The 26,784-nt window shown below is 37.7% G+C and overlaps 2 protein-coding genes across 10 annotated transcripts in view; one reads left to right on the top strand and one right to left on the bottom strand.

Moving 5' to 3' along the window:
- Window positions 1-1,116: 1,116 nt before the first annotated feature.
- LOC106133877 (L-lactate dehydrogenase) lies at window positions 1,117-14,833 on the top strand. 5 transcript variants are annotated; one of them, XM_060953921.1, is made up of 7 exons: window positions 1,117-1,213; window positions 6,962-7,089; window positions 9,466-9,583; window positions 11,100-11,224; window positions 12,082-12,304; window positions 12,707-12,948; window positions 13,461-14,833. In XM_060953921.1, exons 2-7 carry the CDS (start codon window positions 6,967-6,969, stop codon window positions 13,623-13,625), a joined length of 996 nt encoding a protein of 331 aa, XP_060809904.1. In that variant the 5' UTR covers window positions 1,117-1,213; window positions 6,962-6,966; the 3' UTR covers window positions 13,626-14,833. The 5 variants fall into 5 exon arrangements, with proteins under 5 accessions (XP_060809904.1, XP_060809902.1, XP_060809905.1 ...); XM_060953919.1 differs by lacking the exon at window positions 1,117-1,213 and adding an exon at window positions 3,748-3,926; XM_060953922.1 differs by lacking the exon at window positions 1,117-1,213 and adding an exon at window positions 5,633-5,755.
- A 1,842-nt stretch (window positions 14,834-16,675) lies between these two features.
- LOC106133875 (kalirin) overlaps window positions 16,676-26,784 on the bottom strand; it is a 149,516-nt gene continuing 139,407 nt past the window's right edge. For 4 of the 5 annotated variants that reach the window (XM_060953913.1, XM_060953915.1, XM_060953914.1 and 1 more), the window contains 5 exons: window positions 22,361-22,571; window positions 18,952-19,713; window positions 18,535-18,813; window positions 17,908-18,135; window positions 16,676-17,582 (listed from right to left, as the gene is read on the bottom strand). In XM_060953913.1, the coding sequence (XP_060809896.1) occupies window positions 17,283-17,582; window positions 17,908-18,135; window positions 18,535-18,813; window positions 18,952-19,713; window positions 22,361-22,571 (1,780 nt within the window). In that variant the 3' untranslated portion in view covers window positions 16,676-17,282. Of the gene's footprint in view, window positions 17,583-17,907; window positions 18,136-18,534; window positions 18,814-18,951; window positions 19,935-22,360; window positions 22,572-26,784 lie in introns of those variants that run through there. The other variant, XM_060953917.1, reaches the window with a different exon arrangement.

Genomic DNA, 26,784 nt, shown 5'->3' with positions numbered 1-26,784 from the left:
TGCCGGCTGTCCGATTCTTCGTAGGCGGTGATGAGACGCTCCTTGATCGCCTGGTATGGGTTCGTCTCTGGCGGATTGTAGAGGAGGTCGCTGATTTGCTCTATGTCTTGCTTTTCCAGACGAGCGATGACCATCTGCGCCATCTTCTGTTCACCCTTCTTTTGGTCGTGGGTGGCAGCCTCGAAACTGTAGAACCATAGACGTGGTCGGTCGCGCCAGAATGGTGGTATCCGCAGGGCAAGGGATATGTTGGCGATTTCGGGCTGGTTGTGGACGTGGGCTGGATCGGGCTGTGTGGACTGCGATGCGGCGGCGGCGGCGGCATTTGCGGCAGATTTTTCGGCGTCCATGATGATTCCTTCTTTTGTTGCAGTCGGGCAGAGATTCCGCGTTGAAATTTCTTTCTTCAGGAATTTTTCCGCTGGGCCGACGAGCAGGGATTCTTCTTCTTGATGTTGTTCAGTCGGAGGTCACCAATGTAGCGGGAGCGATGATTCGGCTCGACCGCCACCAAAGGGAAGATCTTCCGCCAGGCTAGGTGTTATGCCTGGGGAACCGCGGCTCCGACGATGTTGTGTCGGAGGTTGTATATATAGCTCCAATCCGTGAAATCTCTGAAATCGCGATTTGGGTTCTTCGCTGCTATTGGTTAAGCGCGTCAATTTCTTCGAGATGATTGACAGTTGTTGTGAGATTGGATGTTGTGACGAGTGGCGTAGAGATGTCGCCACATATGCATATCGTAGAGAACAACTAAAGAATAAGCCTTATGTTAAAACAATTCCAGTCAGTTAGCCGACCGGCAAAACTTTGTCAAATGTTTTTACAGCATCTGAAGTAAACACTATGAGAAATCTAAGTTTTTAAGCAACAAAGAGTTTACTAAAGAGTATGCTGACATGGAGCTATCCAAAATAGTAATAATAAAAAAAAATCGCCATAAAACCAAATTTACTAACAACAAGTGGAAATAAACGCCGGTGAATTGCTGTCAAAGTCCGGCAGCAAACTATTCTCGACCTTATTAAGATCCAAAACGGTATATTTTGATGTCCGTCAGGATTTAATTCGGGCATGCGCGATGGTGAGGCATCACTGACATCCGAAAACGACCGTCGAAGGTCACCTTGGCTTGGAGTTCAGCGCGGGCTCGACGCAACAGCGGTCCTGCGGTCCTACGTGCCGGTCTTCACGCAATTTCGCTTGTAAAACTGTAAGTAACTTTGTAATTACATTACCAAGGCTTGAATTAGGTTTTTTGGATTCCGTTACGCTTGAGGAAGTATTGGTTTCTTGTCTTTGTAACGCAGGCTGGCCTATAGATGGATTCAAACTTTGGCCGTACCTGCTTCTTGAGTTCATTATCACTGAAAGTTAGCAATAAGTACAGGTGACCCTTAGCAAGGTTAGGTAGACCCAAAACGCCGGGTTTAAAATGTACAACCGGCAAGGTCAACGTTCGCTCTTGACCGCTCCTTACAGGGACTAATTTATAACGAAAGTTCCAGATATTTTCGGCTAAAATTAAGAGTGAGTTAAGGAACAATTTATTTCCATAAACGTAGTTTTACCGGGTGTGTTTGGACTGCGCTTGTTTGTTTATCCGTCGTCATCCAGTTCCAGCCATGCATGACGTTGGGCCACAGAATAAAGAAATTACATCGTGGGCCGTTGAGTGTTGTCAGTGTCAGCCAACACCTTAGTTTTGACTGTAGATCTAGTTTTTTTCGATTCTTTCACAGTTATTAGTGTCAAACCCAAATCTACAGTTTTATTCTTATTTTATTCTATAATTTAGGTAGGCCCCATTAATGTTAAATACAGTAGAATTGAGAACTTCCTCCTTTTGTAAAGAAAAATAAAAAATAGTCTTCTATATCTGTTTTACGAAGAGAAGACGGTCTTTGGGGCTCCTAGAATACAATCTCGGTCAAGTCCAGAAGCATAATTCTCGTCCTAACAGATATATACCTAAATACTCTTTTTAACACTTAATGTATCATATACTCGTAGGTAGTACTTAATATTATTGATTAATGCGAAAGTTTGTGCATATAAGAAGGTTTGAATAATAAATAAGTACTTAGTAAATTTGTTACTGTCACGGAAAAATTTCTAAACGTATTAGGATGAAACTTTACTGTAATAAAGCTTACATCAAATAAATAATCGCAATCACAGCAACGGCTAAATTAAACACGTTAAAAAACTATCATTGTACTTCACAAGGTCACGTGCACCCTACCTGTATGTTACCCTATTTCTACCTACCTGAACGAACGTCCCCTTTTGTAGAGTGCTTTTTAAGCTTAGTCACAGTTTAACTCACCCTAAAGAAAAAGCTCCTTTTTACCTCGTTATTAATTGTACTTATCTACGGGGTAGACAGACGTTAGTCTCAAATAGACTAACTAAACTAATTAGATTTTGCCCGCAATTCTTTTAACCCTTTATTGCGATTCGCTTGCGATTTTTCTAAAAAAAAGTGTTAAAACGAATTGAACTAAGCTAGCTTACTAAGTAAAACCTTACAAAATTTATTAGCAGTTAAATATACCTATGTATATATTTATTTCGATTTTATTATCTTATTGATGCTATTTTTAGTAAATCCGTGAAAACATGTTAATATGATAGTTTGTCCGTCTATCACGGCAATACCACTGATCATTCATTGTTCTTCTTTCTCGCGTAAATTTTGTGGTCAATGTTGTTGTTGTCCTCGTGTTGCACTTTTATTACTCCATGACAATGTTTCATTGTTTCCAAACTACATTATCCTACAGGCTTTTTATTAGTCTATTTGCAAATTTTAGATTATTCATGTCATTTGAACTCGCCTCAGAGGTAAAGAAAACTGGGGCGCAATTAGTAAGATAAATTAATTTTAATGAACCTGTACCTTCTTTTACTAAGTGTCCGTTTCATTAATTAAAGTATGCGCATACGCATAATTTAAAGCATGTTTATGGTAGCAACTTTGATTAGGTAATTACTATTTGTCTACTGCGTTTTCCCGGTATACCCTCTACCTCCACCACTGCGCTTCCGAAAATATAGCTTAAAGAGGATTCTGGGCCATAAACAGTTACTTTTTCTTCTGAAAATGAATTCCTACAATTACAGATTTATATACTTTTCTACTCTATTGATCTTTACTTACCAGTATTACATTGCGGAGTTTGTTCATCTCAATTCCATCTTAACCTGAACAGCTGAGCGTGGCCTTTTAGGACTATCGGCCCTGTCTTTCCCGCAAGGGATATAGACGTGATTATAAGTATGTATGCTCCTAATAATATATATATATTTAATTACAATAATAAAAATAATAATTAGGTACGTAACACAGAAATCATTGAAAGGCAGGACAGCCACCTCGCGCCTGACTATATAGGTTCTAATCTGTACCTATCACCTTATCAGGTAAACTTTACGTAGGCAGCTGAAATCGATCGAAACTAATACCTTACAATAACCGAAATGTTCGCCTGAAGGTTACTGAGTATTATAAAAAGTAAAACCAATTTTCTTTTTGCTACCACTTTCTAAAGTTGGGATCTAATCAAAACTGCTAGAATGGTCATCATCATCAATGTTAATTTTATCCCTCCCCCTCTCTACTGCGTGACGTGACCAGAGGCACAGAGCTACCTTTTGCCTCCACCCCGCCACATCTATAATTCCTGCTGCCTTCACTTTCATCATTCATTCAAACCAAACCAGTCAGTGCATTCGGTTCAAAATTCGGTCTCAAAAGTTTCGTTCATTTCAGTGCTCGGTTAATCTTATTGGTGATCGTGTGTGTCAAGTTTCATAAACGCTCACGTACATTATTTCGATAAGAAAGTGGTTTCAACTTTTTTAAAGTATATAAATAAATAGCAATATGCCACATACTTTTTTCAAACAAAATGGGGGAAGATGTAAGTAATTTTTCTTATTATTTTTAGTCGAGTACTATGTTATGTGTCTACTTATTGTATTCTATTTTGATTTTAATTGAAATGTACCTACATAATTAATAAAATGTAATTATATAATGTTTCTGCGAATTTATCAAAAATTTAGGTAATTTCTTTTTACTTTTCTTCTTTTTAATCCGACTAAAATAATAATTTTACACAATTTTTTTTATATTTTCCTGGTGTTATATAGGCACCTACTTACTTTGCAGGTTGTGGAAAATTAATGACTTTAATTAAAGCCACTAAATAAAAGAAATACTAATAACTTATTCATTTAAAATACCCAAGATTGATGCAAAGTTTAATTTTTTGGTTTTATTTTATAGGTTTTCTGTAGGTATTCTAAGTCTGCCAAATTCTAATCTATTCTTGATTAGATGCCTGCCAATCTCGTTGTTATAAATAAACCTGTGGTTAGCTATCATTCAATTGAACTTCAGACTTTCCGCTATAAAAATAAGATGACATTAAAAATCTGGAGGCGCATGTTTTGCGGTGGTTCATTGACATTTTATAACATAGGTAATAAATGCAAACTCTTCACGTCTACTCGCTCGTTCACTCCTTATGTTACGGTTGCCTGTGACTTCGTCTACGAGAACAAGAACAAGAAAAATTAGATACTGACTTAATTGACATTTGTTGTTAAATATATTTAAATCAAATTATAAAAATCTCTATAGATATTTATCAGTTACTTATTCAAATTTTATTTATTTCACGTCTAAGCTACGTTTGCATGAATATCTCTGTTTAGTAGTTTTTGCGTGCAAGTGTAAAAAACAGACATCCTTACAATCTTTCGCATATATTTATGACTAAGCGTTGCCCGCGACTTTGTTTATCTATGTAGTCTGTTCTTACTACTACATCAGGGTTTTCACCTATCTACTTAGCAAAATAAATTTTACCCTACAAGTTTCCCATTGCCCAAAGTTATGGCTATAAATACTACAAAATTCGTCCAGTGGTTTCGGAGATTAACTGAGAATTCGGACGGACAGACTAACATGTCTTCTTCCTGACTACCGAACACAGTTTATCCTGTTTTGATTTATCTTTGCCTGTTCCCAGTTGCACCCTGCCACTATGCTTCGAAGCCATTAAATATTCTGCTTTCTCATAATGCACTTTTTCTCCATCCCCACTTTGTTTGAAGACCTACTTCAACATCCTCAATTTTATTTTCAGCTACTTCTACCGCATATCTTAAGCGATTTCAAGCCCGGCTTTCTTCAGGTCTCACCTTATTTCATTGTATATAATTATAATAAATGTATTATACCTATCACAAGAAAAATCACAATTATTGTTGACAAATAAAATAATTTTTGTAGGATTATTAACTTTGAATAAATAGTAGTATGTAACTAGTTTGGATAGATACTCAAAAGTAATTATTGTTATATTGATTAAAGGCAAGTAAGGGACTAACAGATTAGTTTATTTTGAGTAATGCACTCGCTTACCCAGAGGTATATACCTAATATTATCATCCCAAAGAGGTTCGGTGCCACTGTTACTACCTACCTGTGTAATACAGACTCCTGGCTCTATATCGTAGAGCTAAAGTGGCAACTGAAAACACGATGAATGAAAGAAATAATAACGCACTATGCGCGGCATCAATTGTCATTTTTTTACATGTCATTCTTAAAGGCGCGCCCTTTACAACAATGCACACTTTACCGGCGTATCTTTATATTCACACGATAACAATTCACCACACCACAGAGCTAAGAACGAGGCTAGAGTGAATTGACTTCAGTGCTCTGTTCACCATGAAGGTATATGTATTTAAATGCAGGCAAGCAATTGCGCTAGACCATACATTTATTTCATTTCCTTGCTAAATGCCGTTGTCGTACTGTCGTGCATTTTGTAGCTGCATTAAAATTTATCTTTGGAAGGTGTGTTGGTCGCTTTATCAAATTAATCTTTTAAGTGATGACTAAATAAGGGTGTTGGTGCATTGGGTTTAGTATCTTTTGATACATTTTTGTATCAGTTGTTGAAGGACAATAAAGTGATGTGCTAGTTTTCGTCGTACGATCCGTTCTTCCTTGTAGGTAAAAAAGGTAGGCAGTATTTTTGTTAAAGGAAACTGTAATTTTTAGAAGGAAACTAGTTAAAAATGTAAAACATTGATTTCTGTCTTTATGCGGTTGCGAGTTATCACTAACTTCATATTTTTCTTATTTATTGCATGATTTTCAATACCTGCATAGAAGGGAACGTTAAATCATATTTTCTTATATGTTTATTTAAATTTGTACCTACGTGAATTAATTTTTAAAAGATCTGTTGGTAGGTAGGTAATTTACCTATTAATGATTTATTAATATTTAAATTCATTACGTCATTTCTACATTGTTTGCATGATTACGCTGAATGCGAAGGTCAGTTTCTAATTGTTATCTATGTCCATAAGTGTGTTATCCTGTAATCTTGAACAGACCATGAGCAAGTATGCTGTATTATACTGACGCCATGATTCATTGCATACCTACACACTAAAGTTCAGTTGTATCAGTCTAAATAACTTGCATTAATTAGGCTGGAAACAGCGGCTTATATAAAAAATTGGAACGTGATATTCCTCCTAGCCCATGAATCTCCGTCTGACTTTATATTCAAGCCAGATAGAGATTTAACCTTGCGCGTGATCAACCAAAATCAGTGATTTGTTCAGTAGGCCAAACACAGATGAGCTATGATAATAGGTTACAGGGTGCTCAAATTCACGTTCCAAGTAGCTCGTTATCCTCTGCCGGCTACTTGCTGGAACTCGTGTCTATAGCTAAACCTACTTACAACTTGTAAAACTAACCCAAATAAAGATTCTTTTAATCTCTCACCTCAACATGTTGTTTCCCATATCAAAAAATAAAGGGTTCTGCCTAAGTAGTCTCTAAAATGTCCATTGTAGAATTAATCGACATTATTCTTCAGCTCAGACAAGTCAGATAAATATTGATGTTTTTTTTGTCCAGGTAAAATGGAGACGGTAGATAAGCTGTTCTGTCCCATTCTGGAGAAAACCGACGACACTGGCAGCAAGGTGACCGTCGTCGGCACCGGACAAGTGGGCATGGCGGCCGTGTTCTCCATGCTTACACAGGTAATAATTCATGATCATTCCCTTGAAAAAATACATACATAGAATGGTTGCAAGAGGCGAACTATTTCCTTAATAGAAAATGTCTATTAAGGAAATGGTTCGTACGAAAAGAGATTCGGCGACCATTCAGCAATACTTAGTACCTATTGGCTAGCGAGGCGAAATGTAGGAACCTATCATTTGCACCCACCTCCCTTAGAATAGTATGAGTGTAAAGAACTAAAAGGACGCTAATGATAATTTATAGGGCACCAAGAAAGGGTGCGCTGATAGAGATTCGGCGAGCATAACCGTAATGGTAAAACCATAAGATAATGGTAGAGCCATGAGTGGTAGGATATTCCCTTTCGGCCGCCATGGCAACTAAACTTCGCAACCAGTTGAGAAAAAGACATTTTGACATCCTAGAAGAAGGTTCGAGGCGGTCTGCATACAACGTCTGCCTGTAATCCTTATCGAATCTTCCTTATTGCTTGTCAGTATTGTGGCAAGTTTACCTTATTGTGATACCTTTTGTAAACCTTTAAACTTGTGGCACAGTTGCCATCTATTAGATTTATACTAATGCTTTGATACATTTACGAGCAAAACCTAAAGTCTCTCTTTTCAGAAATATTGTCGAAGTTACTAAAATAATACGTTAAGTAGATATCAGTAATTATACTAGGGTCACAAAGACCTCATTCAGTTAAGATTTCGGCTGAAAACCAAATATGTAACAATGAAATGTAACCAGTGTTGGTAGCGGTTGTTTATTTTCCTTATCGTGTGTTACAGTGGATACACTGATCATACGATCAGTGTAACTGATATTTTTGTACTCTATGAAACTTTGTTACTCGTTTCCTGCCTCTGTGTGTATTATCAAAATCGGTTCAGTAATATTTGAGATGATACGGTTTACGGTAAAATTACTACTTTTCGCATACTCGTAGGTAAGTTCCGCCTGTACTTAATATGTTAGGAAAATAAGAATTGGACAAAAGTACCTTTTGCGTTTGATACCGAGATGTGAATATATATAAATAGAATAATTGAATGGGCCAGGTGCTCATATTCCGTATTTCCAAAACTTGTAGGTAAGCCAAAGGACTTGGTTGTTTATATTGTTACAAACCGTTACTGGTACTGTAAATAAGAAGGCAGTTGATTGAAATCTCCTTACGTTATATTTTCGGCCGTTGTAATTTATTTTGTTATTAGGTTACATAGGCTAGAGCTGTCCATCCAAGCAAATATATTTATCTCATTTTGTCCGGTATCGTACATACAAAAACAATAAAAATCTCCTAAACTAAGAGAGAAAACTCGTTAAACTGCCTAATCGAGCAGATAATGTTATCGGAACAGATTACGTCAATCAAACAAAGGGTGGGCGATTATGTTGTTTATTGACCACGCGATACTACAATGCATAACACGATACTTTTTGTATCACAAAAAAGCCGTTCCAGGCAAACATAGATATGAATATTCTTTACTCTTTATAGCAAGATGAGGGAACCGTCCGTCCCGTTCTCAAATTCGCCAGTTTTAACACACATAATTATCACGTATTTATTTATCCTACAAGAGGTAGACTACACAGAGCCAACTATCACAAGGCTTGATAGCACATACAAATTGTCATATATGACGTCTTTATTCCAGGGTGCCAAAAGAGCCAAAAGTCTCTAAAAGCTCAGCTGAATAGCTTCAGCTAGTCTTGATTTTTGTGGCTATAAATAATAGCCTACTCATAATAATGTTGGCAATTTTTCCGCTCGGCATTAATAATTTTGTTCTACGAGGGAGAGGAATAATACCTGTTAGGTTCGAGTGTTTGTTATGATTTTTCGCACCAACTGCTCAAATAGATTTCCCCTATCTAGATAGAAGATAAGTGTTTTGCATTTGTTTTCCTATAGCTGAATTAGTTAACGTATTTGTTTTTGGGGATCAGTATTAAGGTATATAATAAGCAGTTTATTTCAGGAAATTGAATTCTGAATACATGTCAGGCAGATAGTTTTTTTATGGTACTTTCTATAACATATCTAATTGCACATGGTTCTCGTAAATAAAGCTTAAATTCATTGAACGTTGACATTAAACCTAAATAAACTAAAAATATTGGACTGATTTTGACGAAATTTGGCACAGATATAAAATAAACCTTCGGGCGTGAATAGGCTTCTTTTTATGGAATTTTAAAAATAAAGCTAGGATAATACATTAACTTCTACAACAACTTAACTCTACAACGAATTAATCCAAAAAATAATGATTTATAATTATTTTTCACAACTATATTATCTAATGAACAAGGAAATATCTTGCCCCACTCTGACCTTAGCCAGTGCAAAAAGAAATACGATTGAAGTGTTATTATTTCAGGGTGTGACCAACAACATTGCCCTGGTGGACGTGATGGCGGACAAGCTGAAGGGTGAGATGATGGACTTGCAGCATGGGTCCGCCTTCATGAGGAACGCCAAGATACAGGCCAGCACAGGTAATTTGTTTAACTTAGGCTACCAACAGCCACAAAACAGCTTCAGAGAAATAAAAAAAAAGCATTTAACTAATTGGTTTTCGGGATTTTTCAAATGCATTTTTAAAGTTTTCGTTGTTTGCGGCCGATTTTATCCATTACCTTCTTTATCAAAAAACTAGATTACTAAACAAAATTAATGCAATAACCCTGAACATGTTTACTGAATCTGAAAAAAATATAGCGCGCTCCGGTTTTCCTCAAGGTCGAATAATTGTTATTTGAACAAATATGCAAATAGGTACTAGGTACCTAACTAATTGAAATGTTTTAAATGGCATGTAGGTAGGTAGGTATGTAACAAAAATCATATAAGCATAAAATGTGCTCTTGGCGCTTGTCTCAGTTTTCTCCTCGCTTGAGTCGTCATCTGGATGACCGCGATTGAATCAGGCAATTAAAATCTAAATAAGTCAATGCCATTGTAATGGATCATAATCACAAACATGTCTATATTTTTCTCGTCTGACCACGATTCTAGTGTTAATATAAATCAGGCAATAAAATAAAAGGTAGTTAAATGTCGTTAAAATGTACCTAATATGAATCACTAAACTCTTTTGGGTAAATCAATTTTGATGAAGACTGGACAGTTATGATCAAATTAGATTTCCTTTAAGTAGATATACATGTACATAAAGCAAATAAAATATCAGCCTTTAAACGATGAAAATCCAAAAAGTATAAAGAAGTTCTTCTGCCTTATGTTTATGATTTGTTTTATTTTGGCTGGTGACGTAAACGGGGCATTCACTTCAGTACCTATTTATAGTCTAACCTTTACATCGTCGTTTTCCTTATATTTTCCACTCTGTTTCACTAAATGTAACAGAAAATTAAGATTGGAAAAAATACTAAGCATTTTGTATTTACTATCTTGAAGGCTATCTGATTAAAACAGATTTATGATTTATTCACGCTATAGGTACCTAAACCCGCCATTGCGATTTAGTGTGAATGTGTGTGAATTTAGATACATAACAAAAAATACATGATGTGAACACAAAAATTTAACAAAACATATTGCTTCTTATTTCACTGCAATTAAGTATGTGACTGATTAGATCTGGTCAAAAAGTTTAGTGTGTGTATGACACCTAATTCCTGCCAACAACGAGTGAACAATCTGTCTGTTAGAAACACTATATGTATACTCTGTGAGCAGGAGAAAGAAAGCGTGACATAAAATGATACGGGAAATGAATACTAACAAGTTGCTCTCTAGAAAACCATGTCTTTGACTTGAAGGTATTTCTTGACTGATTGACTTGTACCTAATTAAGTAAACAAATAAAAAAATGTCCTTTCTCTTTTTACATTTACGAAATCTTCATAAAATCATAGCAATCCTTAACCATTGTTAAGTTAATCTTCGTATTTGTTTCATCAGCCTATAATAATGTGTTAAAATGTTATGGAATAAAAATTAACATCAATAGGAAAATATCTGTATTAACTGTTACTAATCCCCTTGCAGACTATGCCATCACAGCTGGCTCCAAGATCTGTGTGGTGACAGCGGGTGTGCGGCAGCGGGAAGGGGAATCCCGTCTGGATCTAGTTCAGAGGAACACCGATGTGCTAAAACACATTATACCTCCTGTGAGTATGAGGAATGTCAATTCATAATAGACACCTGTATATAAACAAGTTTTTATCCCTTACCAGGCAGACATAGCCAAAAGTCTCCGAAAGAAAAAAGGCCTCTTTCAGTTGTATGGCTTAGGTAATGATTGAATTGAGATTCAAATAGTGTCAGGTTGCTAGCCCGTTTTCTAAAAGAGGAATCCCAAGTTCGTTTATTCCTCAAAATCTTAAGTAAATTATCTTCAGTTAACCACTTAAAGTTTAAAGTTGAAAGGTCAATTCTTTGATCAATATCTACTAACAAACGATAAGCCTAATCTTTTTACGTTTAAAATCACATAAATATTGACCTAATACCAAGGAGCTTCAAAACGATTTAATGATAGGTAAATAGGTTGCGTCCTCACCTCTCTAAAGAGGAGCCCGGGATTAAGTAAGGATTTTGTGCGAAGCGACTCGCGCCTTACTGATTTATACAGATAAACAACACTTATCGTTTTTGAGATGTTCTGAAAGGTGCAAGTCGCTTCGTGTAAAGCCTGACATACCTATTACACCATCATGGTTAAAGGGCGTTCCCCGGGCTCCACTTCAGAGTAGTGTGGGTGTAACTGGGACCAGGTAAGCCTGGATAAAGAAGAATATACAGGAAGGTATACTTATTTCAATTGGAATTATATTTTAGGCGATGGACTATCACCCTGTCACTATTTGAATTCTCAGTTCCATCACGGAGCCATACAGCTACAGATGCACGTGGCTTGTAAGTCTTTCAGAGGCTGTTGGCTCTCGCTACTCCACAAGCGATAAAGACGTGATTAAAGGTAATATATTTTGAGCAAAACCAACTTACCGAATATTTTTCCCTACAGCTAGTGAAGTATAGTCCTGATGCCGTATTCATAATAGCCAGCAACCCAGTAGATATCCTGACGTACGTGACGTGGAAACTGAGTGGTCTGCCGAAGCACCGCGTCATTGGCTCGGGGACGAACCTCGACTCAGCCCGGTTCCGCTACCTCCTGTCTGAGAAGCTTGGTGTGGCCACCACGTCCACCCACGGATATATTATTGGAGAGCATGGTGATAGTAGCGGTAATTTTTTTTCTTAATTTTATGTGTAGGTGGTAGCTTATCCCGAACCAGCTTATTAATATGTTCTATGACATGTCGCTATTGAACCACAATCATAGTCCAGAAAGTTTAGTGTGACAAAAGACCAAAGCTTATCCATTTGGCTACAACTAATTTCAGTTAACTACCACTTCTAGTCGCCCTTATTTCAACATTTGAGTTTTTAACTGAGAAGAGTCAATATCTACCAAATGAAGTAATTAAATAACATCTTTATTTTGAGATTGGAGCGAAATGTACCTACTTACAATCAATCAAAAAAATAGGTATTATAAGTAACTACATAAGTAACTTACTGAAAATACTAATAGACTCATGGTGTTTGCTCATAATATTCCGATTTCAAGCATATCTTTTTTATAGTGCCTGTCTGGTCCGGGGTGAACATCGCCGGCGTTCGTCTCAGCGATCTCAACCCTAAAATAGGCACGGAATCTGATTCCGAGAACTGGCGGGACACCCACAAGATGGTGGTACAGAGTGCCTACGAGGTCATAAAGCTGAAGGGTTACACCTCCTGGGCTATTGGCCTCTCGCTCGCGCAGCTGGCTCGAGCTGTGCTTTCCAATGCCAATAGTGTACATGCTGTCTCTACTTACATCAAGGTAAGAAGACATCTTGCTTTAATAGGCCTTTTTTTCATACTTTATCGAGTAGAGCATTCGAGAGGAGGTTTGCGTCCAAGAGCTTCAGTGAAGTCTTCAGAGAAGAGTTTCGGTGGTTGAATCGGTAAGGAGGTGCCTGGTTAAAACCACTTCGGTCATATACCAATTACTATTTTCGAAGTTATTTACATTAGTTTGAATACTAACCTGAACATTAACGCTCTTACGTTTAAAACATCGCGAGGGATCACTCATCAGGGAAACGCTCCTCTTAAGAGTTGGGAGGATGCAACCAGGAGTACTCTCGTTAGTTGAAAAAAGCATAAAGCTTAAATGTATCTGCCAATAAGAAGCTACGAATGACGTGTCATCGTCCTGCATTGCACGCAATGTTTTGCACATTTGTAAAGTATCAAATTAAGAAGCCACATGGTTATAAAATCCTCAGGTACCTAACCTACGGAAGATTTATTTTAATAAATAAACAATGATATTAAAAAACATATTCCCAGGGTATGCATGGAATAGAAGACGAAGTATTCCTGTCTCTGCCCTGTGTCCTGGGTCAGAACGGCGTTTACGACGTGATCCGCCAGCCACTCACCGACACCGAGGCAGCTCAACTGAGGAAATCTGCCGAGCTTATGGGGAAAGTCCAGGAACGCATAAAGTTCTAGATTTAAAAAAGAATTAATTTTAATAGCACATTTACGTAAGGCAAAATTTTGGAATGTTTTTAGTTGAGAAATATTAGAGGCTTTTAGAATAATTTCAGTTTAAAAGGCCAAGAAGTAAAAAGTACCAAATCAATAATTAAAAATAATTATAAATATTACGGGGAATCGAGTAGTTTCTATGCGGAGATTTAATAGCATAAAATGAGAAAGTAAAGGGAAAATAAGATAAGGAATAATTAATAGCCAAATCTCAAACAAAGAAAAGTATGATAAGAAAGAAAAAAGTAGTTCGAAGTAAGTGCTGCCTCGAACGACCTCCCATTGCGGATTTTGCTCTTACGAGGACCACATGTCCCTGTTGTCTGCTACTGCCTACATCAGCATTTCTCAGCTTCCACTCAAGTAATCCACTTTCTTATTTGTTTGTTGTATCACAACATTTTGTACAAAATCGAAGTTATAGTCATAGCCTGTCCCAGTGTAATTAATATTATCGAACAGACGATTTATAACTGTTGTGCATTTCAATGCGTTTATATGTTAAGTTATGATCCGATCATGACAATTTTTGAAGTACATAATATATTAAATACGTCTTACTGAATTTATCAATGAGCTACTGAAAACATGTCTTTAAAGGAATAAGGTTGCCCTTTAACCTTTTACGTATGCCTGTCTAAATTATGTATGTGATGTTTTGTAAGTAACTTTTAAAAATACAAAATTAGTGTTTTTGATGTGAACGCAGTATATATTTTTAGATTGATAAATGTTATTTATGTATTTCACTGATAGTAAATTATAAAAAAATGATTGTTTTTGCTTAGGCTTAGTCGCATAGTATTCTTCACGTTTTATTATTTGTCAGTATTACCTCTTTACATACTAGTTATGTCACAAAGTATTCAAGATGATTTAAATTATAATAAATTTTTAACTAGATAAATAAAGTTTCCTAAGGTTTATGTAAGTGTATTTAGAGTAAAAAAAACATATTAAATTTGTATTTCACTAGGTGTACCTATGTGTTTTATATAAACTAGCGATTAGCTTCGGCTTCGCCCGTATTGTCTTTATATCTTCTTAAGAATATTTGACAGTGATTTTGGTCTTTCGTAATTTTATATTTTCTCAATGTTTGTACAAGCAAAATTTGCTGTATTAATAAATAATAAGTACGTACAATTTAGTGTTTTCGTCAAAATTCATTCATAACTTTCATTTTTAAAACTATTAGCTCTGTAATCTTATTAGGATCCAAAATGGCGGCAGTATCCACAGATTCTACTAACCATACCTTTAACTGTGAGTTATTTATTCAATAAACTATTTTCACTATGTAAATAAATAATGTCTGATATCTCCATTCACACAACAACATTTCTCCTTACATTCGTAGAATTCAGGAAAAAGATTTAAATAAAACGAATTTGTTCACAAAATGATATATTGAATTGTAGATATCGTCAAATACAAATCGATCATAATGGCGGTGCTCAAGCTAAAGCTGTACATCACGAGCTACCTACATGCTAGTGGAGCCGCCTTGGGTACCGACGCACACGCATGCTCGCTTTTTTCTTGAAATATTGCCATTAATTTAAATAATATAAAGATTTTCAAATTTTGTTGTGCAAGGGACTAGACCACGCTTAAAACTGCGGCCCAAAACTAAGATGCGAAGGCATGCGAATATTGGACGTACACCGCAGTTTGAAACCTAGACTTTTACACCCGCAAATTTAAGTGATGGTGGGCTTTACAGTTTTCAACATCATCATTATCAATCCAATGAGAAATAAACCAAACATAAAAATAAAGATACGTTCTTTTAAAATGGTCAGTGTTAATATGTGCTGGTAAAAATAGATTTGCTTACAATATACTTGCTAAAAACAAATAAAATTAATGTGAGTAAACTGAAACCTATAAAATAATTTTCTGAACAACGAAATAGTTCGATCTAAATTTAATCTTTCAATAAAAATATTAAAATATTTCAAATATGCTTTGGATAAACATTTCTTTATCGATTTATAAAAATTAACTTCAGAGGTGGAAAATTGAAATAGCATATTAAAACAAGCGTAGTGCGTGTGCGCCGAGGCAACTCCAGACCAATACTGCTTATTCTAAAAAGTAGGATTACTAGTATTCGTGTCTAAAATGCCATTGCACACCGCAGGCGTTTCAAACGTGGTTACTTAATAAACAGTAATCGGAACAGGTAGAGTATAATTACAGACACAAATACTGAAATAATTGAAGTTTGAATTAATTTTACAGAGGAAATTTTCTTTCGGCAATATTTTTATGTGTCCTGATAAATTCCAGCCTATATCTTCGTATCATCACAATCATGTTATAAACGAATATTACAATTAGAGGGAAGTCTAAAAATCACATGTATGATATAGATAGAAACAAATCACTCAGATTGAGGCAGACTACAAAGTAAACTAAGAGACAAAATGTAAGTTTTATTTTTTTGGATTACAAGAGCTATACCGCGACAATGAGCTTAGAATTTTGCGACGATTAGGTTTCCATATTATAAGGTTTGTAGTTTATAACTGAAATAGTGTTGTCGGTTTAAATACAATTTGTTTGTATCCGTAGCATATTCAGTATACCTTGAGACCTATGAATGTGTATGGAATGCACTCTACAGATTCCGATCATTATTTGTCAGTCAAACAACCATCAACAGTACGTACAGTTTAAAACAATCTCATAATATAATGTTACATTCCATTACTATATGACTGCGCTCTGTTCTAGGAAAACATTACGCTCTAACTTATTGCTATATACAATTGAATAGTTTAAAAATACATTATACGTTAAATTAGGAATAAGCATGAAATTATTTAAGGATAAATCACAGACACTTCCCTTGCAACCGGCCGCTCATGAAACCACACCATACATCGTTTATTTCATAAATGTTTTATTTTCCCATTCGCACACTTCAATAAATGGCCTGAGGTTATCTGTGAGGACTCCAGAGTCTGATATAAGCTACGACAAAAGCCAGCTATGCGTTTATAATTTTGGCCTTGTTTACACTGATTGTCAATTGTTGAGCTGCTTTTGCCGTTCAATTGCTCGCAAAAGATAATTATGCGCTGACTAACATTTGAGACCTATAAATCAAGGATTACTTATTTTTTGGCAGTAAATTTAAATTCTAAAACAATAATTCAAAAACTTTTTATTCCTGTTTATGAAAATTTCACGCCATAGATTTTATCGTCGTTCTTTGATAAATAAAATTCTTTAAAAATTCCTTCATAGATAAAACGATAGTGTGATGTGGTAGCCGTTTATTTTCATAAACCAAATTTAGAAATGTTAATCAGCGCCCACGCACTACCTTCACTTCTCCGTTAGACGATAGACACAAAGTTGTCGCAGTCACTCATAAAATACCGAACGACAGGTGGGACATTGACTATAGAACGATAAGAACTACGTAGAACAGAATCGAGTGAAGCTTAGATCACCGCGGATCACAATCTCCAACCACTAAGAATATTATAAGTCGTATTGGTTGATGAAAACGTTCCGCTCACATTGTCAAGACTAATAGGCTAATATCAAAAGTGGGCGCGTCTGACGCGACGTGACGGGGTCCGTTCTGATTTGGTTGGACGCTCAGGTGTCGTCCGGAGACCTCTGGGCGCCGTGTCCGGCCGGCCGCCGTCGATCTAAGAATGTTTTGAGCTGCGAGGCGGAGAGAGGAGTGGATGGAGCTTCGTCAAACCAGGAGTCTACGAGTGCGGCGCGGGGTTGCAGTCGCCTGGCAGGCGTGGCCTCGAGCAGACCTCGGATGAGGGTCTGTGGCCTCTCACCGGCGCCGTTTGCGCCCTCCCAGTGTTCTGGCGGGAAGCAGTAGTCGCACTTTATGATGTTCGCTGTAGTCTCTTCGACAGACTCGTCAAGGAAGGGCGATAGCTGGAAACAACGACACGTAAATAAAATTAGTATTTTCAATGCAACAAGCTACTTCATTTGGAAATGATAGATTTACATAAAGTTTCTAGCTACTAGAATTAGGGAACAGCGAGTCTAGGCGAATTTGGATATAATATTATTCAGTAACTTTAAAATAAAAAGCCGACAGAGAGTCGATAAAGATTTAATAATATACCTAATATTAATAACAATACTAGTAAAAAAATATGTAATAGACATAGGTTCGCTAGTAGTCATTGTAAAAAAAAAAAAATTTTCAATTTACTATGTACTAGAATTAGTATTTAGACAAAACTAAACTCACCCCAGTCAAGAATACGTATAAAAAGACACCAGCGGCCCAGGCATCCCATGCTGAAGAAGGCGGACGCCCGAGCACGCACTCTGGAGGCGCAAACTCTAACTGTGCAGGCGCAGGTGGCAGGACCTCCCTCCCCAGTGCGCCCCCACCCTCCGTCTCCACCGCCGAACCGAGGTCTACCAGCTTTAGTTGGGGCTGAGCACCACCAAGCTCCACTAAAATGTTTTCCGGCTAAAAAAACGCGAGCGTCAATTTAGTATAATTTGAAATTGCAACTAGCTTTCGAAGTGGTCGTGGCCAAGCGTAATGCGACCTTAGTTAGAAATGTGTGAAGTAATCCGAACTTGCTACTCCATGTGGCTACAGCCCGAAATGAAATTGAAATCTAAACGCTTTTAACATCTTGCGTCGTGTTTGCCTAAATTAAAACGAACCAAACTTATATGTATAATCCAGTAGTTTGCAAAGTGTTCGCAAGAGAACTTGCTCAATACAATTTATATTGGTTGTTGAAAGGCTCCTCGAAAATAAAGTTATAATTGAAAATAATTGATAATTCTAATAAATAGTTAAGTATGTAAGCATAAGTTTAAGACTAGACCTAATTCCAAGTTAATAATAAAAACTTACTCTGACATCGAGGTGAGCGATGTGGTTGCTATGCAGCCAATCGAGCGCAGATAATAATTGCTTGGTCTGACTGGCCACCAGCTTCTGTGTGTATTGCGTGGGGGAGGCCGCTGCCCAGTCCAGCAATGGGCCACCGCCCACTAGCTCCAAAACTATAGTATGGGCTCCGGCCCTGGGAACTTCGGCGAACAAGGCCAGGGCCCGCACCACGGAGCCGTGGGCCGATTGAGACAAGATGCGGTACTCGCGCTGTGCGCACGCACCGCGGCCTGCGTACACCTGTAATGTTTCATAAATAATATGATCATCAAGGAATCCAAACTACTTTAATAGTTATGAATCAAAAAATTTGAAAATGTGTTGATAAACATATAAATTTTTGAGTAAGTATATAAATAGTAAAAAAATAATATTAACCTGTTTTAGCGCGACTTTTTGTCCGGTTCCAGTATCCCTTGCGGCGAGTACACGCGCCGTGCGTCCCCTTCCAATTTCTTCCTCTACGCTGTATCTCCTAGCAAACTGCTCCCGTTGCCAGCCGCCGCCGCCGCCGCATGCCGCCGGACCGGACGCCGGTCCCGGCGCTCCAGACCGACCGCAAATCAACCGGAAACTATATTGCCCCGCAGGCAGTTCTTCCAGTGCTAATGTATTAGCAGCAGCGGGCGTTTCAGTCGCGCGCCGCCACTCTCCTTCTCCCACTCGGCAGTATTCGAGATGTGCGGGCGATGGTTCGTCCCATTGTACAACCAGCCCGCCTCCAGGGTGCGCCCGCACGGCTGGCACTCCCGGGGCGCCACCCGAACCGACAGTAATTCGCGCTGAGCTTTGAACTCCACCTAATTCATTGCTTATAAGGCAACAGTAGACGCCGGCATCCGAAGCTCTGCACGCGTGGATCGTCAGGGTCGCGAGGCCTTCAGGCGTCATTTTGATTGCGAACCGGCCTCCATGTCGCAAGGCGCGAGTTTCGGGTGCAGTTTTGCGCCAGGTGGCGGTGGCGCGCGGTGCCCGGGCGCGGCAGGCTAGGGCAGCGACGGCGCCGGGCGACACGACGACGTCGGCCATCAGCTCCAGCAGCTCGGGCGGCCGCAACTCCGTCACGACGCCGTCGGCGCTGGGCTCGCCCCCGCTGGCGCCCCGCCGCAGCTTCAGCCCCCAGGGCCGCTTCGACAGCCCCTGCACGAGTCACACACGTCACGAACTACGCTAAGTGTCAAGCGGCACATGCATGCTCCACGAACCCTGACCCGATGCACCACTTACAACTAAACTATATACATATTTAATAAATTAAACTTTAAATCCATGGCGGTTATTCCGATCACTAAGCTTACGCGTGAGGCGAAACGGCCGCTATCACAGTCTATGTTAAAAATGCATTCCCGTGTTTATCATACCTACAACAAAAGAAATATAGACAAGCGTTAAAACAAGAATTCATGCAAAAGAAAAAAGAAAGTGCTCAGTTATATCTTGTGTAGGATAAACATAATTGATATAATGTAGAAATCTATTAAAATAAGGTCGAGTTACATTTTAATTATTTATATCGTTCATAGAAATCTAAAGACACTGAAGCTTACATTCTATTATAATAAAGTATATGCAAAGTTTAACTGGAATGTAGTCTACTATAGTCACGCTTATCAAGGGTTTTCACTGTGTCCAGATCATCGTTTTGATATCATAGCGATAAGTACTTCAATTATTCAGTATCCTTTAGTAGACCTTATATCAATAGTTTCTATTGTTGTAGATAGTGTAAGAAACTTATTAATACAATAACTTAACAAAAAATGTAAAAACGAAATAGTTTCCTATAAAAGATAAAAAGATGAAAGAAGTCATGCCAAAGCTAAAGTAAATAAGAGCCCGTCCCATTGAAAACAAATACATAATCTATAAATAAATCATATAATAAAGATACATATGTATGTAGTGCAAACAGAAATAATGTAATTCAATAATTTACACCAAATGTGGAACCAAATAGAAAAAAGCATAATTCCCTGCATTTCTGTTAATACGAAATATGTAAGACAAAGAACAGAGTTCTTGTGTTAACAGCAAAAGAAAGTTGTAATTTGCCATTGGTATGCATACTAAACCCACAAATTGCTACGTCAGCAAAGTGATATATAGATATACGTATACAAAATTCTTGACATTTTTAAATACTTCAAACGAGAAAATGTTACCGAAAATTCTTTTTTTAAGGATTTTTTGCGTGCGTTAACATAAATATTATAACTTCAGCCTCCTTTTCTTCTTATTATATTTAGCATGAAATAGCTTTTTCTAATCTTCTGTTAAAAACTTATGCCTTTTTTTATGATATAGATTGGACTCTTGATTATTTTGTTAGTTCCTTAAATCTTCGTGTGATTTAGAGATATTGAGTTTGTTGTAATTACTTTGGCCACAAAGTTAAATTATTTACCTTTTAATGTATAAACAATGCAACTGGCATAGTCCATTCTACATCTCACAAGATTAAAATCCTAATGGCCCATAAGCCTTGTTATATAAGACCTTGTGAAGTTTGATGTTTCATTTGTTTACCATATTTGATAATTGTCTTATTGCATTAAAAGTAACTGGCAAACTAAAGTTTATAATCTGTAATGATAACTTTACTTAAATAATAAGATGTATTTTATCAAATTTGTAAGTATTATTTTACATTTCTATCTTTATAAGAGTAATGTTATTTATTGCATTTTTAAAATTTACAGCTCTGGATAATACTCGATATGAGCATCAAACCCCGCATAAAATTGTGAAGTTGTCAAATAAAGTAAATCAGAATTGGACAATCGTGGTCCCCTCAGGTTTTCTAACGAAGCATAAACACTGGCAACTAACGTGGAAAAAAAAGTGTGCGTTTGTATATATTTTCTTGTAAACTAATTTTTGTAACTCTTGCATTTTAAATAATACAGATTTCTGTGTGATGTGGTTCCCGGCACCAATATAAAAAAAGAATAGGACCACTCCATCTCTTTCCTATGAATGTCATAAAAGGCGACTAAGGGATAGGCTTATGAACTTGGGATTCTTCTTTTAGGCGATAGGCTAACAACTTTGTCACTTTTTTAATCTCAATGCTATCATTAAGCTCATCAGCTGAACGTGGCCTATCAGTGTTTTCAAGACTGTTCACACTGTCTACCCCGCAAGGGATATAGACCAATAAAGAGGATCGGGGCCATAGAAATCGGAACAATATAATGCTATATTGTACTTGAAATTTTAGGGATGATGTAACACTGTCTTGCATTGCATTCAATTTTCTGCGCAGTTTTAAAGTGGTAACATACATACATATATTTCAGTCTTGAAATACTGAAAGGCCACGTTCAGCTGTTAGGCTTGAAATTAAAGTGGTAATATTTTAATAAATCTCAGAAAGGATAATGTTGCAGTCACAGTCCTTATTTGCTACACGTCACATTCACCAGTACTTACCACTTCTATAGTCTTGCATTATTTTGAATTGATTTTGCTATGATTGGGCCTACCTTGAGCAAGGATCAGTTTAAGGTATTTTGCAACACAACAGGGCAGTGCCTAGGCATATAATGTCTTTCATCAATGTGTAAAAATATCTCTGAATACATTTTTTAAGGATGCGATCACATACCCGCATGCCTACATAATATTATATATATTATAGTAGCATAGTAAATATATGCATTTACCAATTATTTTTTTAACTTCAGATGGATGTGTCCTAGTCACAGTTCTGATACGTGAAGATAGACCTCTATTCGGTGCTCAATATTCAGATAATCACGTTTTCCTGGTAGACCGCGAAACTTACGTTGTGTGGCGGCGAAGTGGGGCTAACAGCGGCGTTATTAGCGGGCACGCTGGCAGTCGCGCGTTCGTCGGCGCGGATGGTGGTCGTCGGCAAGTTGATCGTGTTCGCCTTAGCGTGCGGCCGCTGCGTGCGGGCGCGCAGCTCCGTCGCCAACCGCCCGCCCAACCCCGGCGGCACGCTCTCCGTCTTACGAAGCCCGCACCAACCCTCGCTAAATGAGAAGGAGTAAATAAAAATAAAATTAAAGAAAACAAAACAAACGGACGCCAGCTTACGCGATTCGCCTTCGACTTGAACCGCTTGGGGTGAAACAAAAAAGGATGGCGATGGCCGAAGGCGAATTGTGGACTAAATGAAAGGCTTTGCGTAGACGTGTCTTGTGTGGCGTAGAGAACGGGTGAATGGATACCAGTATTTTGTTCGTACAATTATTGGTGCTATAGTTACCACAAGTAACGACAGATAATATATCTTTTTTCACTTTTCATCTTACTATTGATTTTTATCAGTAATAAACTGCGATGATTTAGTGATAAAACTTTTAATATGATTGGATAACTGTTAAGGGCTCAATATATCATAAGAACGCTTTCAATAAAGACATTCATACAAGCCATTGTCGATTAATTAAACAGATTACTTTTTGTTTCGATCTATTATGACAGGATAATTCTTTTTTGACTTATTAAATTACTAATATAGTTTCGATGTAAGTTCCAGTTCAGCAATTATTCATTACTGTGTCTAACTTCCAATTTACTAATAAACACCAATATAATTATACTAAAAATGTAGGTAGTTGTCCACTGTTCTAGTGCCCAGCCACACAAGTTTTGCAGCATCTAAATACGTGTGAAGCGCGATGCCTACTCGCTTGCTGAGCGTTGACGCGTTGAGCGCGCGCCGAAGCTGGGCCCGAAACCAAAAAGTACAAAAAGCATGCGGGACTAAAAGCATTAAACCACAAGCGTTTTAATCCACATTTATTGGTTAATCATGTAACATAGAGTATTACACGGAATGTTAGAAATTAATGTTATATACATAATCGAATTTTGGTAGCATATATACATACATACGACAGATTAAAAACAATGTCCGAAATGTTTGTTTTAAGAACTCAATAGTTTCGGTCGAATGGTGATAATGAAAAGTAAAGATAAAAGTCCGAAAGTTATCAAAATACATGTGATCGTGGTGGTGTTGATTATAATGACTACACAATTACTATAGATATTAGAGAAGTAAGCGGTTACATATAATATTAGCAATAGACGGCGGCGATACAATGTTTCGGTCCGGCGTGCGTGTAGGTGGTGGCCTGCCGTACTGCCGCCAGTACGCTGAGTGGCGGGCGCAAGCGATTCACAGAACAGGGCTCGGGGGAGCCGACTGCCCAACGCGCCGCTTTCTGCCGTGTGGCTAAGCGACGCGGACGGACACACTGAGTGAGTAGTATAAGATTACACGAGTACAATGATCTGTATTATATTGTTAAATACTGATTAATAAAAACGCTTCCGAGATGTTTCCTTCCTCTGTTCACCTTATTTCCATAAATATACTAGGAAATTCACATATCGCCCGATGGGCACCTTCGCATCGCTTAAAATACAGTAAACTAAGTTACATGTCGTTTACGAGAGTTAATAGTTGTTAATGTTACGATACCTTATGCTATGAACATCAAAAGCTGAATTTTATGCATTAAATTGTTCGTTACGTCTAGTTTAAATACGACTTACCCCTAAAATTACCGAGCTAAGAAAAGAACTTATCTTAGGGGATCAATTGGTCGGGAAGAGGGATCGCCTGCGAGATGTCGAGGTCGAACCTCTTCCGAAGTTTGATTTGCCCCTGAATAAGTTCAACGCACATCAGTAACATGCGTCACCTTACTAATGGAACAGACTGCAATTCTTTAAACTAGATAATGGTGGTCCTACGAACTACATTATCATACTTGTATAATATTGTGTCATAGAAGTTATTGTTACGTACGCTTACGGGTAATTATGATTAATGCTAACACTTAGATTGATTAGCAAAGATCGGTAAAATTCCTTAATAAATAATCGTCGAGTGATGTTTTTTATCTTATTTTTATAACTAGGATCTACGGTTTGATTAAAATACAGATTATATGTTGCCTTAACTCGATTATGTTGCGATTAAATGCGGCTAGATACTGTGTGTCGTGAGGTGCGAATATGAGGCTACGCTGCACAACCACACTGAATGATGTAAGTACTATTATATTGAATTAATGGCTAGTGAATATATGTGGTTAAGTATGGGTTGTGACGTGCCAAAGGTTACCTTTGCGGTAAGTCACTAGGGATGTTAAATAGCTGTATTTCGTCAACGATGTAAGTATGACTGATCGAGCCCGGACTGCAATCGCCGATAACAAATAAAAAAATTAAAAAAAGTGTAATTTGTCGATTGCAAAACATGTTCAAAGCTGCTCGTCGATAGTAATAATTTCGTACATGTCATTCATCGCGTAGCTTGCTTATTGCTGTAATAGCGATGGACAATTAAGGAGTGCAAACAACGTAAACAAGAATGTTAGACAAAATGTTGACATGTGAAGATGGTAATTTTGTGTAACAAAATCAATAAGAGTACTCTTAAGTTGTTCTAAGAGTTGATGCCGTTGATACAGCCGGACTAGCAAGGATTGGTCGCCTCTTACGACCTCCTCCCGCGAGGAAGTTGGGGTATTCTACTCCGCCCCAACACAGAGAAATGGTACAGGTTATGATGGAAAATGTACCGCGTCAATGTTGCTGATTCTTTATGGCGTTGATCGCAATGAAAAGTCTTCTTTTTCGTTCTCGTGATGTTAATCCCGGTTACGTGTTAACGTCTTTGATGTGGAGCGCGGGGTGTGCTTTTTTACCATGATCCTTTATTGGGTAAGTCAAGCTTTTATACGAAGACATTCCCGTCTGCCTCCGCAACCTTTGCAGGGAATCTGACCCATATTAGATCACGGTAAAACTGCACTGATGAACGTGCTTATTCCCTTAGTCGCCTTTTACGACATCCATGGGAAAGAGATGGAGTGGTCTTATTCTATTAAAGTGCCGAGAACCACACAGCACAAACCTTGGATTGCAATGAATAATGCGAGAGATTTTATGAAATGATTATTTTGTTTGAGTATATGAATCAATGAGTTGGTATGTGAATTTGAGAGCCGAAAGGTTTAAAATAATCATTTACCGACAGTGAAAAAGTTTTTAACGAAGAAATGAAAAGAGTCTGTAGTTGTTTTCAGACTCGTCAACAAAGTGCAGCCGGGCTCGCTTGGATTGGTCGCCTCTTACGACCTCCTCCAGCGGGGAAGTTGGGGTATTCTGCTCCGCCCCAACACAGAGACGCTTTTTCTGCAATGGAGTGAAAAACAGAAAATAAGCCAAATCGCATTAGTCCTTTTTTGACACATCTTCCCAAAACTTTTTTAAAAATTGTATAGGTATGTGTATGTTGATGTAAAGACACCAATGCTGATTCTCTTTTATATTTTCCATTGTCCGTAAATTGTATCCTAAGCTCGAAATAAGCAGACGATTCTACGCTTAATTTATGTATCTAACTCAGCATCTCGCTAAAAGAATTCTTCAGAAAATTACTGTACAATATATGCAGAAGGTGCGCAGGGCCAAATGTCGAGGATAAGAAGCTTATTAAATCCGTAAACGGTGCCACAAATATAGGGAAATACGCCCAAAATGATGAGGTTTAAACCCAAATATTGGTGGCGCTGTAACATACAACGTTACATCGACAAAAACTTACCTATCATGCAGTTACCATCTAAATCCAACTTTCCCTCACAAACTCTCCTACAATCCTTTAAGTCCAGTCTTCTTCGATGCCTACTTAACCCTATATAACAAACTCGGTTAATTAGTGTTTCGAACTATTGATAAATTGCTTGATATGACGAATACAGATCATCTAACACCTACTAACGTGACAGGAACTATTTTCACCGAATTAGTGCGCGTAACTACATATTATCGCGAATCGTGTAGGGGGAGCGGTTGCGACGCCCTGTCCTTAGAGAACCGACCGAAATTTCTAAATACACAATACGAATTAACAATATGTATTAACGTCCGAACGAGTACTGTGTACAAATCATGTTAATGAGGTAGGTGTGTATGTCGTCTGGCTCGCTTCGACCACAACGAGATTATCATACAAACGAATATCTACACTTAGTCGGGAGTCGGACCTTGGCGGCGGCGGCGTTGATCGATTGTTTTTTTTTTGCTGCTTCTTTTATTTATAAATCTAAAATGTTTTGAGCTTAATGTTTCAAAAATATCAGCAAAAGACTTTCGCTGCAACAACACAGTCACCGCTGCCGACCCAAGCACCTGGCTCCTCTGTAAAACACCAATGGCAGT

This window comes from Amyelois transitella, chromosome Z (assembly GCF_032362555.1).
Source record: "Amyelois transitella isolate CPQ chromosome Z, ilAmyTran1.1, whole genome shotgun sequence".
NCBI classification, from domain to species: domain Eukaryota; kingdom Metazoa; phylum Arthropoda; class Insecta; order Lepidoptera; family Pyralidae; genus Amyelois; species Amyelois transitella.
This window is presented reverse-complemented; position numbering and strand designations above follow the sequence as displayed.